This window comes from Colius striatus, chromosome 20 (assembly GCF_028858725.1).
Source record: "Colius striatus isolate bColStr4 chromosome 20, bColStr4.1.hap1, whole genome shotgun sequence".
Taxonomy (NCBI): domain Eukaryota; kingdom Metazoa; phylum Chordata; class Aves; order Coliiformes; family Coliidae; genus Colius; species Colius striatus.
Window position 1 is genome coordinate 1,869,817 of NC_084778.1, and position 13,377 is coordinate 1,883,193.

At 54.5% G+C, this 13,377-nt stretch overlaps 1 protein-coding gene across 1 annotated transcript in view; it reads right to left on the minus strand.

Moving 5' to 3' along the window:
* Positions 1-1,753: 1,753 nt before the first annotated feature.
* The window catches only part of MTMR4 (myotubularin related protein 4), a 48,625-nt gene continuing 37,001 nt past the window's right edge, over positions 1,754-13,377 (minus strand). The window contains exons 9-19 of the mRNA XM_062012483.1: positions 10,059-10,255; positions 9,694-9,822; positions 9,277-9,388; positions 8,665-8,860; positions 8,056-8,241; positions 7,208-7,378; positions 6,942-7,096; positions 5,145-6,354; positions 4,708-4,818; positions 4,349-4,437; positions 1,754-3,970 (exon numbers count right to left, since the gene is read on the minus strand). Of these exons, the coding sequence (XP_061868467.1) occupies positions 3,793-3,970; positions 4,349-4,437; positions 4,708-4,818; positions 5,145-6,354; positions 6,942-7,096; positions 7,208-7,378; positions 8,056-8,241; positions 8,665-8,860; positions 9,277-9,388; positions 9,694-9,822; positions 10,059-10,255 (2,734 nt within the window). The 3' untranslated portion in view covers positions 1,754-3,792. The remainder of the gene's footprint in view (positions 3,971-4,348; positions 4,438-4,707; positions 4,819-5,144; positions 6,355-6,941; positions 7,097-7,207; positions 7,379-8,055; positions 8,242-8,664; positions 8,861-9,276; positions 9,389-9,693; positions 9,823-10,058; positions 10,256-13,377) is intronic.

The following is a 13,377-nucleotide window of genomic DNA, read 5'->3' on the forward strand; positions in this document are numbered from 1 at the left end:
TACTCGTGTGAAGAAGAACCACCATTTACCTACTCCAGGTAAAATGAGGCCAGCAACGGGGACAGGTCAACCCCTTCCTCAGGGCAGTGCTTGTTGTCAGAGCCCATGGCACCCAGTGCTCCCCAAACCCCCCACAGTCCCACACGGGCTCCACCTCACCTGGGCTGTTGGCTGTAACGAGCACCCCTGGCAGCAGCAGCTGGGGGGCCAATACCTGGACGTTGCTGGGGACCTGCTGGATGTTGCAGGGGACCTGCTGGACGTTGCTGGGGACCTGCTGGACGTTGCTGGGGACCTGCTGGATGTTGCTGGGGGCCTGCAGACCAGCAAATGGATTTGCCTTCCTGTTGCTCCTCTGGGGCTTCAGATGGATGAGGAGGTCAGGACGGTCACGGCAGAAGAAGGGGCTTTGGAAGTGGTGCACAGTGGAGCTGCTGCCACTGTCAGACTTGAGCTCCGACGTTTTTCCCGTCATGTGAAAGCCGTAGAGGTTGAGCTGCCGTAAGATGGACCTGAATCTTTTGGTGTTGAAGACATTGGCAGCTCCTGGCAGCTCCTGGCTGCTCGGCCCCTCGGGCTCTGCGCCCAGCACCTCGTGCTCGAATTGAGGCTGGTAGATGAGCAGCCCCTCACCGCTGTCGTCCCACTGCACGGAACGGCACCGCGGGCTGTTCGCCAAGCCCCACAGCTTGGCTGGGAAGTGCTGCGGGTTGATGGCGGCGGGCAGCTCCTCCATCTGCCCGCTTGTCGTCCAACGGCCGCTCTCCCAGGCGCCAGCCCCGGCCCGGCCCACCACGCGCTGCCGTCCATCCTCTGCCCCACCGGCCCCTCAGAGCCGCTGCCCGGCCCGGCCCCGCCGTCTGCCTCAGTCCCCTCAGCTGCCGCCTTCCCCTCAGGCTGTCGATCCCCTCAGCTCCCCGTCCCCTCAGGCTCCGGTCCCCTCAGCTGCCGCCCTCCCCTCGGCGCCTGCCCCCGGCAGCTCGCAGCGCTCCCCTGAGGGACCCGCCGGGTGAAACCTGCTGCTGGCCCCGGCCCCGCCGCCAGCCGAGGCCGCAGGGCTCCGGCCCCAAGCGCGGGCGGACGCGGTGCCCGGGAAGGAGATGAAACACACGGGCGAAGTGTGTCCCACCGAGAGGCCCGGGGCCGGAGGAGGAGGGCGGGGAGGGGGCTGCGGCCGGGGGTGGTGCCTGGGGTGGGTCTGGGGGCGAACGGCTTGGCCGGGAGCTGTCGGGGTTGATGGCGGCGGGCAGCGGCGGCTCCTCCACGGCCCCTCTTGTCATCCAGCAGCAATGAGCGACCTTGCTCCCAACATCTCTAACACAACACAGCCTTTACTTCTCCCTGACCTGACCTGTGGGAGTTGTTTAGCTGGGATCTGCTTCATTTGAACGTCCCTGCTCTGGAAGAGCCTCCCCAGCTCCACCACAAACCGTAACTTACCTGCTGCCATGTCCCACGTCCTCATGCTGTGTGAGCACATCCACACAGCCTCCCAGGCCAAAAACAACACAGGCAGGGTGGTGAGGAGTTACTGAACCCCACCTCACAGCTCTTCCTTGGATAAGCTGCTCACCCAGTCTTCATGGGAGAGGCTGGAAGGGGCTGGTGTCAGCTGCATCTCCAGCCTCTCAGCTCGAGAAGGGATACTGCATTCCTAACGTCCCTTGAGCCAAGGGAAAAGGCAACAAGCGAGAGCAGCCTGGGGAAGAATCCAGCACAGCCAAAGAACGGGTCCAAAGACAGCAGCACTAATATAGAGGTTTTATTTTGACTGTGTGGAGTTGTACAGCACGTTTGGTTTGTCACAATGCGATCGAACTGATTTTAGAGTTTTTGGCCAGCACATTGTGACGCTGAAACTCACGAGAGCTAAAAGCAGTTTGGACTAACGGCCTGAACAGGAGGGCCAGCAGTACCGAGGTTCTGGCTTCCTCACGGCCTGCAGCCATCCCAACACGTGCAAAACGGGAGCAAATCCGCTTCCTTCCGCCAGCCCCACGGTCACTCTTCCATGTCTGGCAATGACTGCGAGGCCCAAGGCAGGGGAGAACCTGAAGCAAGGTGCTTTCTCTTCCCAAAGCCATATTGGTTGTTCCCAGTATGGAAAAGAAGCAGAGTCCAAGGAAGGACAGGGCCTTCAGACGATGCTAGTGTCACTTACACTACTGGGGTTTGCAGAACCAGAGGCTGATGCATCAGAGTGCAGGATGGGGGTCACCATTCCCATCCCTCCCACAGACAGCACAAACCCTCAGCAAAGAATCTGGGAGATCACCAACAGCATGAAGTATTTTGCCTCGTTAGTGGACCACCCATCCTCACAGGTCCTCCCCACACACACAGTCTCAGCTCAAGAGGTGCATTTTCACTCAGCTGGAAAGAGAAGCTGCATTTCTGCAAAGGTGCCCCACTGCCAAACTCCTCTTCCTCACTAATGTCTGCAGGTTTCTTAGGAAGGAGGCAGGATGGATACTCCCCGAGGGATCTAGGCATTGAAGGCCACCTGAAGCCCACTTTCTTTCTAAACCCAGTTCCTTTTCCTTAGAATGAGCTGGGATTCCTGCTCTCTAGTTTTAAAGAAGAAATAAGAGAGGAAGTTACAAGTTGGCAACTCTGAACTTAGACCACTGTACAGGGGACAAATGAAGTCAAACTCAAGAGGCATTTTAGGTAGCACTGGGGCAAGTCAGAGCGCTTGTTTCCACCACTGAGCAGATGCCACACGTCACGTTGATCACTGCAGCTGGGCTGTACACCCCGAAGCCAGAAGCACAGGCTGTAGTGTCTGTGTCAGCCACTGTCCTTCCCCAGCCCTGTTTTGGTATCGATGCTTCATTCTCCCTTCTTCGGGTTACATTAAGTGCACAGAAATATATAGCAGCATTTGGACTGAAACCCTCACATACACCAGACAGCACATTCCAGGAGGTAAAACAACACGTTATGGCCTATACCCTCAAGGTATCAAGTTTTCAGGATAAAGAGCAGTAGGAAGTGGAGAGCTGAGGGCAGAAAAAGGGGAGGAGGAGCAACACAGGAACACGAGTTCTGTTTCCATGCCAGGAGAGGATCAGGGTGCCATTCCTGTCTTAGCACCAGGCTGTGACACGACCACAGAGGAAGCAGACGAGCAGAGCAGAGGTGAAGCCAACCTCCCCTCTCCCTGCCAGGAGGGGGCTGGGGGCAGAGCCCAGCGCTCGCCAGGCCCACAGACGGACAGAGGCTGCTTGACCCCGCCTCAGCCACAGCCGACTTCAATGCACAAGAGAAACAAAACCAGTTAGTGATGGCTAAATGAGTCTTGTCCACCAAGCTGATCGCAAATCACACTCATGGAAAGAGAATCTACAGAGCTGCTCCAGGCTGAGGCCCTTGCAAAGCACATGGTACCACCCAGAGCTTGCTCTCTTCCTTCTCCTACAGAGCCTGCCTTCCTAGGAGGAGTCGATTCTAAAGGTGCCTTTCTCTTGCTCTGGGGGTACTTTGCACAGGCAGTATCTGTGAAAATGTTGCTTTCCAGACCACAAAAGAAAGAGGTTGCAATCTCCTCCTTAGCCCTAGGTCGTCAGACTCCAATGTGCAGGCCCACCTGTAGCAGGGTGAGGACACACATCACGCTCTCTAATCCGAGCTCCTCTGCTCCAGGCTGTGAGTAAGCCTGCTGAAGCCAGTGCATTTGAGCTTGGTGTTCAAATGTTGCACCAAAGGCCTTCAAATTACTGGGGAGGCAGAGTCACCCTTCAAACCCATGAGAGAAAAAGGCTGGGCTTAGACAGGTCCCTTGTGTGGCATTCAGCTGGAAGCTGTGGCGATGGGTTTCTTCAGGTGTTGGCTCATGAGCTCCCTGGCACGAGACACTTGGATGTGGTCATAACAGGAGTTACAAACGAGGACAGGGTCATACAACTGCTGGTCAGGGATGGGCAGCTTCAGGTGGCAGCAACCAGCACAAAAGACGTTCCCACAGTTCCTGTCAAGGAGCAAGAAAAGCAGTGAGAAGAGAGCTGGAAACACCACAGCACAACTTGAGCAAGCACAAAGGATCCTGCTCAGGGGTAAAGCATCTGCCTTGGTAATAAACTGTCAACATGCTGCTTAAACTATACACTGTGGTCTCCAGTGCAAGCTAACTGGTTGGCACTAAGGAGGGACTACTGGGCATGACTTCTCAGGAGGAGGGTAAGAAAAAGGAACGGGAACAATGTAGAGTGGCAATGTGCAGGGAATTTGGGAGGCCTGGCAAATAAAGGGAAGACCTAAAACTTCCTCCTAGGAGCTAGAAGGAACAAACCATCAGAGACAGGCATTTTGTGAGACACAGGGGGAGCACAGCACTGATGTTGTTTACCTGCAGTGATGCCTTCGCTTGGCCAGCCAGAACTCACAGTCGCAGTTGAAGCAGTGCGAGGCCATGTGGTCCGGAACCCAGCGCGTGACCTAGGGCAGACACCAGTCCTCATCAGCTCGGGCTTTGGAACACCACAACAACCAGCTCTCGTTGCCCCAGAGCAGCTTGAGATGTGGCTTTGGACCACAAGAGGCTCTCTCAGAGCAAGCCCACCCCATAGGTCCCCTTCTATCACACACAGCAGCAGAGGATGTGTTAAAGGACAGGGGTGGCTGCTCTCTGCCTTGCTTCCAGACCACCAGAGTTAGCTGCAAAGAAACATTCCTGCTGCATTGCAGCTGCCCTGACATGACACCTACCTCAGTCTCCTTCTTATCAACAGGCTCCCAGCTCGCTTCTGACAGGCAATCTTCACTATGATCAGAACAGAAATCCTCTGTGTCGCTGCCATCCGATTCCTTCAAACATGTCTGCAAAAAGGGACCAAGTCACACACCCCCTCAGCTGCCCCAGTCGCAGTGTCACGGGCCTGCCCTGCCCCAGCCACGCTCAGGGCTTGTGAGGGGGCTCCACAGCTCCCACACCAGGGGCTAAAGCACTCAAGACCACGTAGGCTTGGTCCTCTGGGCGGCACGGGGACACAGCCCATGGACAGGAGGGGAACAGGGCTGACGGTTTCCTCGGGAACAATGTTAACCAACCCCTCCAAAAGTAAAAGCTGAAGGGCTGGTGATGTGAGGGGGGCTGTGGGGATCACTGCTGCTGGGAGTTGGGGTGTTGGGGGGCAGCTACTCACAAAATCATCCTCGTAGTCCATGGGGGGCTCGGCCGGGGGGGCGCAGAAGTGGCGGATGTCCAGGCGCAGCTGCAGCTCCCGCACCTGCCTGCGCAGCTGCTCCACCTCCTGCTTGTAGCTGGCCTCGATCTGCCGCAGCCTGTGCTGGATCACGTCCGTGGGGAAGGGCAGCCCGTCGTCGTCCAGGTAGAGAGGAGGCACAGGAGAAGGACATTTTGGTGGCATGTGCTTGGGAGCGGATGCTTGCTTGGGGTGGCAGGGGAGCCAGGAACGGCCGGGCTTCCCCGCAGGGCCTGTAAAACGCGTGCTGCCGTGGCCAGAGCAGCCGGAGGCCTTTGCAGCTTCCCTGCCACTGAGGCACAGGCCTGGCGCCCGCAGAGGTCTGCTGCTCGACCTCTTGCTACAGCAGCCGTAGGAAAGGAGGTGTCTGGGTGCTGGATCCCCGTTGGGGAGCGATGTCACCGTGCCTTGAAAGCTGTCCCAGTTGGATCCCAGGAGGGAGAACTCGCTGCTTTGGCTCTGGGAAATGGGCTTGCGCCACTGCTCCAGCGGGGCTCTGCCCAGCCGGCCGGGCTCCTCGCAGGGCACGCTCCGTCCCACGGCCCTGCTGTCTGCACCCGGGCACAGGGTGGCCTGGGCAGGGCCTGGGATGTCCTGACAAGGGGCACTCGGTGCCAGGGACTCCTGGCTGGGAATGTTTTGGCAGGTAGTGCTTCTCTTGGGACAGCCTTCTCCATTGGACACCACACCAGTAGCCTTCAAAGGTTCCTGGGGACAAGATTCCAACTGCTTTCCAGGACTGCTGGAAACCCTGTCAACATTTTCCTGTCCAGAAGGATTTGGAGCTGGACACGTGCCATCCCCTTCCTCTGCAGATGTTCCGTTTCCCGTTCCTGCCTCCACAGAGACACTGCTGTGTGGCACAGAAGCCCAGCTGCTCAGTTGCTCAGCACGGCTGCTACCTGTGCTGCTGGGTTGCAGGGGAGTGTCCTCCTCTTGCTGCTCCACCCGCCTCGTCTCTCCTGCAGCCACGGCGCTGCCTTCGCTCAGGTGCAGCTCAGCCCCCTCAGCAGCCGCGTGCCGGGTTTCCAGGCCCACCCGCACCTCCTGACAGTGGTTGTTGAGGTTGGGGTCACTGGACGTGCGGGTCAGGGGGCTGCTGGAGTCACAGGCTGAGAGCAGGTCGTCCATAGATCTCGTCTTCGGTAGTCTGGAACCCAAAAGCAGAGCAAATCTCAACTCCTGAAACCTCCCTCACCTCAGTCAAAGCTGAGATGTGGGAAGTGCTGCTAATTACACATCGTGGGGTGGGTGGGGAAGGGTGGTCAGTGGCACGAGCTGAAATGCACAACACCACAGCCTCTGCAGCCTGCTGGCCTGGGCACAGCAGGGAGCTGCACATATTCTTCTCCAAGTGGCTGGGACAATCACAGAGTCATTTGGGTTGTTAAAGCCCCTGAAGCTGCTGCAGTCCCAGCCCTGCCCTCATCCTGCCCAGCCCAGCACTGACCCACAGCCCTCAGCACCTCAGCTCCTTGGCTCTGGGATCCCTCCAGGGCTGGGCACTGCCCCAGCTCCCTGGGCAGCCTGGCACAGGGGCTGACACCCCTCTCAGGGAAACAGTTCTGCCTCAGCTCCAATCTCAACCTCCCCAGGGGCAACCTGGGGCCAGTTCCTCTTGTCCTAGATGCCAGAGAGCTCTCACTCACCACAGGAAAGAGAAGAACAACAGACAAAAGGAAGAAAAGGTGGCTTGTGGGTAGATGGAAGCCTGGGCCAGCAGCTCTAGGCTCTTACCTGTCTAAACACCTGCCACTGAACTCCTGGCTCTGAGATCCAGGGGGCAAGTAAATGTCCATATCATCCTGTCCCAGAGGATGTGGGGAGGAAGCTGGGAGATACACTGCTGTCCAGACGTGCAGCGCTCGCACGTGGCACACGGGATGCAGCACCTGCAACAACCGCTCGTATCAGAGAACAACACAAAAGGAAAACCCTTCCAAACCTCTCCCCACACTGTCCCTGGTGCCTGCCCCAAAAGCTGAGCCAGGAGCTCTACTGACCTGCTCAGACCCTGGCATGTAGAGAAGATTGTGGAAGTTCTTGTTGCCAGCCCGCAGGAGGGACCAGACGGAGCAGGTTCGCTTGGAGATGTTGTGCATCTCTCGCTCGCAGGGGCTGTTGCCAAGGAAGGTGCCGTAGAGGCAGGAATACGTGTGCTGCACCAGCTTCACCTGCAGCATCACAAGCAGAACAACTGTTGAGGCTGTTGGGAAATGGTGTCTCCTGCTACAGGGGAAAACCTCTTCCAGTCCTCTGGGATAACACACACTTCCTACCCAGGCGGTGACCCTCCTGCTGTCCTCAGCTCCACAGAGGGTGGGACAGACAGGGGATCACATCAGCAATCCCTTTAACTTAAGCAAAAGCAGCAGCCAGCTGGTACTGCACCCATCACTCTACAACCATAAGTTGTACCATTTGGTAAGACAGAGATTAACAGCTATCATTTCCTTACTTTTTTAAACAAATACCAGCTGCTGCTGGTATCTGAATTCACTGAGATGGGAAAGGACCTGGGGAAGAAATGACTCAAAGCACCCAGAAAACATAAACCCTTCACCACTGTGCAATCTGCCAGGTGCTCCAAGCCTGCAGAACCCACTGGGAGGAGGAGGAAGTTGCCAGCAGCTAACAGAAGCACCACATGTACAGAACCAGGCCAAAATACCACCAGGGCTGGACCCACACAGGGAGCACACGTGGGTAATGCCAGCAGAGACCAACCACTACTCAGACACTTCATTTATAAAGAACACAATTTTGGGGGGTTTATTTAACTGTAAAAATCTCATGGCCTTCCCTCTGCTCACATCTGGCAAGGGACAAAGAGGTTTTTGGTATTTCTTACCAAAAAAGCTTCATTAAATTCAAAGAGGCAGGGAAATTGCTTCAGAAGCTGATGAACAGCATCCAGCCACTGGAGGAAAACTGGGCACTGCTCATTCTGATCTTCCACCTTCTCCTGGTGACCACAGCGATCGCCAAACTTGTGACCAAAATCCAGCCAATCTGACTCAACAAGCACCTGGAAGCCCTGTGAATCAAGGAATAAAGTAAGTGCAGATACTTTGCTGTGGGCATGTACCCCCACAAGGGACAGGCAAACTCAAGACTTCTGAAGGGCTGGAAAGGAGTCAGGTTTGGGAGCAGATGTCAATGCAAGAGGTTTCCAAAGAGAAACCAACAGCTGTTATTTCTATAGAGTAATATACAGTTAAGAGTAAGGAAGGAGCTGAACCTTGACCACGAGAGGTTATTTACCACAGTACTTCAAACTGAGCAGTCCTCAGGTACAATTCACCAAAACCAGGCAAGAAGAGAACATGGAAAACCCAACACCCACAACAGCAGCTCTGAAACACCACGAAGCTTATTGCCAAATGCAATCCTGTGCCTCCCTCCAGAGACTCAGCTGCCTTTTAACAGACACAAACCAGCAGTGTAGCACAACTCATACCTCCATGGTCCTGTAGTAAGGGTCCAGCAGGATCTTTGCCAGTGCCACAATCTGCGGGGTCCTGTCCCAGCCGTCCGAGCAATGGACCAGCACCGGGCGCCCTTCTCTGTCAACAGCACTGGAGACCAGCACTGCTGCCTTCAGCATGACAGAGAGGTGCTGCAGCCACTTGGTACTCTCCAGGGCTGAAAGCCAGCTAGAAAGTGTACACAAAAAACCACACAAGAAAATAGTTGCTTAGCTCTTCAGTGAAAAAAAAGGGGAAAAAAGGCCCTCAGTGTTTTCTGGAGCCCTGAGTGAAAATCAGGACATTCTAAAACCCACCCAAGAGGAGCCAGCCAGCCTGGAAATAATGCAAAGACTCCAACCCCTCATCTCAGTTTTGCCCAGATACTGCTCCATTTTAGGAACCCTCAGAGGACACACACTGAGGCAGTGCTGCAACCCCTTCTGCATTACCAGGGATCAAAATAAGCAGCGCTCCAGCGCTTTCCCATCCCTCCATTGCTCTGGGGTAGAAGCCTGGGATAGGGAAAAAGGAACAGGGAGGGAAAACCCCTGAGGACACTGACAGATAATGGTGTCAAACTCAGCTAGAGAAGAGTCACTTACTTGCTGGGGTCTGGCACCTGACTGCACACAGCACGCAGATACTGGAAGCTGTTCCTGATGGAGTGGATGTTGGCCATGCCCATGAACACAACCTCGCAGTTCGGGTAATACTCTGAGCACAAGAGAGACAGAAACATTCAGAGAAGGCTGATGTCACTGCAGCAACTGCCTCCATGTGCTTAGTTTAGCTGTGTGCACACAGCATCACTCCTGGGCTCCAGGCAGGCAGTTTTATCACCAAAGCATTGGGGCCAGCAGCAATAGATCTGGAATAATCAACTTTGCAGAAGCAAGAAGGGGAACACACTCCCAGAGACTGGTATAAAATGCTGACCCGCCCTCCAGCTGCACTCTGGGACCCTCTCGAGAGAGCAGGTCCAAGAGGAAGATGTTCTGCATGTCCTTGGCGCTCTGTACCTTCACATTCGCAGCCGCCTCCCTTTGCTCTGTTGGCCACAGCTGCAGTGTAGGACCTGGCATCCAGAATCAGCAGCTTCTGAGGGGTTCCTGCATTCTCCACTCCTGAGCACGCAGTCAGCGACGAGTCTGCGGAGGCAGCACAGGCTGAGCCCCCAGCACCTCCTGCCCTCCCACAACCAGCCTCTGGGGCCACCCAACACCGGCCACCAACAAGCCACACACCTCCACCGAGGCATGGCAGGCCTTGATTACCCATCTGGATAGCTGGGCTGAACCTGTCGCTGCAACAGCAGCAGCAGGGTGTAGGAAGCACTAAATCCCTCCCACGGCCCGGGCACAGGGGAAGGGAGCAAATGTCTCACCGAAGTCGGTGTCACAGGCCTCGCTGCCGTCGCTGCCCCCGTTGTGGGCCACCCCAGCAGCCACCCTCACTCCAGGGTTCAAGGCACAGGCTTTGGCAATGGATGTCACGAGATACTCGTCGTCAGCGTTGCGCCAGCCCCACCAGCTGATCTCGGGCTGGCTGCAGCGGGCGATCACCGCCCCGTTGCGCACGTGTCTGCAAAGCAAGCGAGAGCCCACTGAGGCTTCCCCTGCAGCCTGAGCCTCACCAGGCACAGCCACACCTCCTGAGTAACTGCTGTAGGAAATCCAGAGCCTGGCTGCTCCAAATCTGCAGCAGGAAAGAACACCTGCATGGTTGGCCCAGTGAGACAGGATAATAAACTGGAAAACCCCTCAGAGATGTAGAAAAGCCACATCCAGGTATGACCTTGTTTGTTTGTAGGTCAGTACCTCTGAAAAAGCTGCACTGGTGACAAAAGTAGGGGATGTAATACCCCAGATCCTAAAGGCAGGAGCCCCAACCCATCACCCAAAGGCTGTTCAGCTGCTAGTGGGGGCTGTTAGCAGCGCTCTCGAAGGTATCTCTCTCTCTCACTCCCATGAGGGATTGTGCTGTTCTGCAAAGGATGACAGTGCCTGTCCACGCTATCAGAAAAGGCATTGAGGCTTTGAACTCCTAGCAGTGGTGCACAGCACCTCACCAGCAGCTACTGCAGCTTGCAGGAGTGATTTTGCTTCTCAGACAAGGAGATCCCCTTGTTCTGCTGAGGCAACGTACCAATAAGCACAGAAAACGTGGCACCCTTAATGACACCTCAGGTAACGCCGATGAGGACTTTAAACTGGACACTTGCACATGGTCAGCTAAGTCAAAACACCATGAGATCTTTTTCCCCTCAGTGCCCTCCCCTGCTGCTGTTTTGTTTGGCAAGGTGGCTCACAGAGCAGTCCCTCCCAGTGGATCTGTTCCTGTCTTCGGGATCACTGAAGGATGGTTAATGCAGACAGCAGCAAAGGCTTTGTTTATGTGAGTAAATGAAACAGAGCCAAGGTGTGGACTGAAGTGCCGGCCTGTGATCATCCAAGCTTGTTTGTTGGCACACCCACAGTTTGTGGCCTGTGCCAAGCAGCACTTTCCCAGACAAGGCCTGGGCACGTTTTTGGGAAATGCAGGTGCTGTGCCAGGGGCTGCTCCCAACGGGCTGTTTGGATGTGATGACACTGCTTTGGGCTGCAGAGGGTGGAAGAAGAATTTAGCTGTGTAGGCTACTTGAAGTGCACTGACAATATAACACTGAAATCACTGCCAAAGAGTCATAATCAACTCAAAACTTCTTGGTAGCACAAACCTCTCAGCACTGCAACAAACACCGAGCAGGGGATGGCCTTGGAGGCCAGCTTCAAGAGATATGATGACATGCCAATCAACACAAGGAAATATGGCCAGCAATGATGAGCATGAAGTCACCAGCAAGCAGAAAGTGTAGCAGGTGCCATCAGAAGAACCAAATCCACAACAGAGATGACAACGAGCTTCCCAGGTCAGGGGAGCAGCTGTAGCTCGACTCTGCTCCCCTGCTGATCTCCCCAGCACAGGCCCAGGAGGCATTTCAGGCCTTTTCTTACTGGGGACTCTTGTGGAGGTTTTCCTCAAAGAAGAAAACTCCTTTCTTGAACTGGAATGGCAGAAGGTGCCACAGCATTTTAACTTCTGTGGGTAAAATGATTTCTTGGGCATCTTCAGTTAAGTCTTAATGACTTGAGACCCTTTCAGAATTGAAAGCTGGAGTATGAGGTGCCTTTATAGTCTACTGTTGAGCTTTTACTCTCAGATTCATTCAGAGCACAAGGCTAGAGCACATCTGATGCTGTTAATACATGCATTGAACCCATAACAACCACCCAGGAAGCATCAGCTAACATCTCTGAAGGCCCCTCTCTGTTATTTTCTGGCTGTAAGATTGCCCATCCCAATGCAAAGCCAAGCAGCTCAGCCTAAAGCATAAGAAAGAGATAAGGGAGGGTTTACAGAGCTGTCACCTAAAGGTTCTCGAGTGAGATGCACATATGCAAGAGCTTTCATTTCCCAAGTCTCTGGGCTAAGCTCCTGGCTCACTCTGGGATGACCTGCAAGGCTGAGACTGAGCACTCAGTCACGACACTGGAGCAATGTTCACTGTTTGCCTGCTGCTTCCCTGACAACCACTGCAGCAGGAACACAGGCAAAGGTGATGCTGAGTGTCTGTGAGGAGCTCTCTTGCTAACACAGAGCCAAGGTCTTCTGAAGGTGGCTGTGCAGACAGAGGCATAAGGAGGAGTGGCTGGCACACACTGCCTGCCTGCCTGCCTCTCCAGGCACCTGAATAATTAATTGCATCCTTTGAGCTGTTTCAGAAGTGACCTGGAGGCTCCTGCACCTCTCCCCCATCTCCACTGAGGACCTGGAGACGGAGACTTGAATCTCTGCTTTGCCTAAAAGCCAAATTTTACCTTTTTATAAGGCAAACTGATAATGTGGTACCTTTGGTGTCATATTTTACAGATCTGACTCAACAAACTCTACCAAACAATCCTGTGCTTACAGACTCCCTGGACTGGCTGCACCTGAACCCACTTGTCCACCCTCTCCTGAACTATGAGTGAGGAGGAGCTGTGTAAGGCTTCTCATTTCTTCCCCTTCCAAGCACCACAAGGCACTCCAGAAGCAGCCATGACCCTCACAGACCCTCCTTGGCCAAAAGCCTTCCATTTTGAGGGCAAAGGCTAAATAAAGAGTGCATGAAATTGAGACACATATGAGCAAGCACTTGTCTTATCCTGGAACATCCCTCATCAGCATCTTCTAATCTGATTCCAGGCTGCAAAGGGTTGCAGCTCAGCTTGTAAATTACCAGGTGCCATTACAGAGATACCATAAAGCAAAGAACAAAATAATTGTGAGAGTAGCAAAAAGCCAGGGCCTTGCCCTCAGGGGGGGAGGCACACTGGGACACTCCAGCACCAGCCCATTTTTAGCAAAAGTAAATCACAAATTAACTCCTTAGCAGACTTGGCTACCAAGAGGGAAAGGCTCCATGTGAGGAGCACTTCTTATTGCTCTGCTGTAGAATTTACTTCTTCCAGATGCTGGCCAGGCACAGTGCAGAACAGCAAACCATGAAACATGAAGGTGTGGAGTTCCAGCAATGGTTTAGTTTCCTGGCTTTTGTGTTTCCCAGAGCTGTCCTTTGTGATATTCACAAAAGCTTTTTACATTTGGATGTAGTAATTTGCTGACACAGAGTCTAAGGCTTAGAAACCACAATTCTACAACATGCCTCCCATTTGTTTCAGACA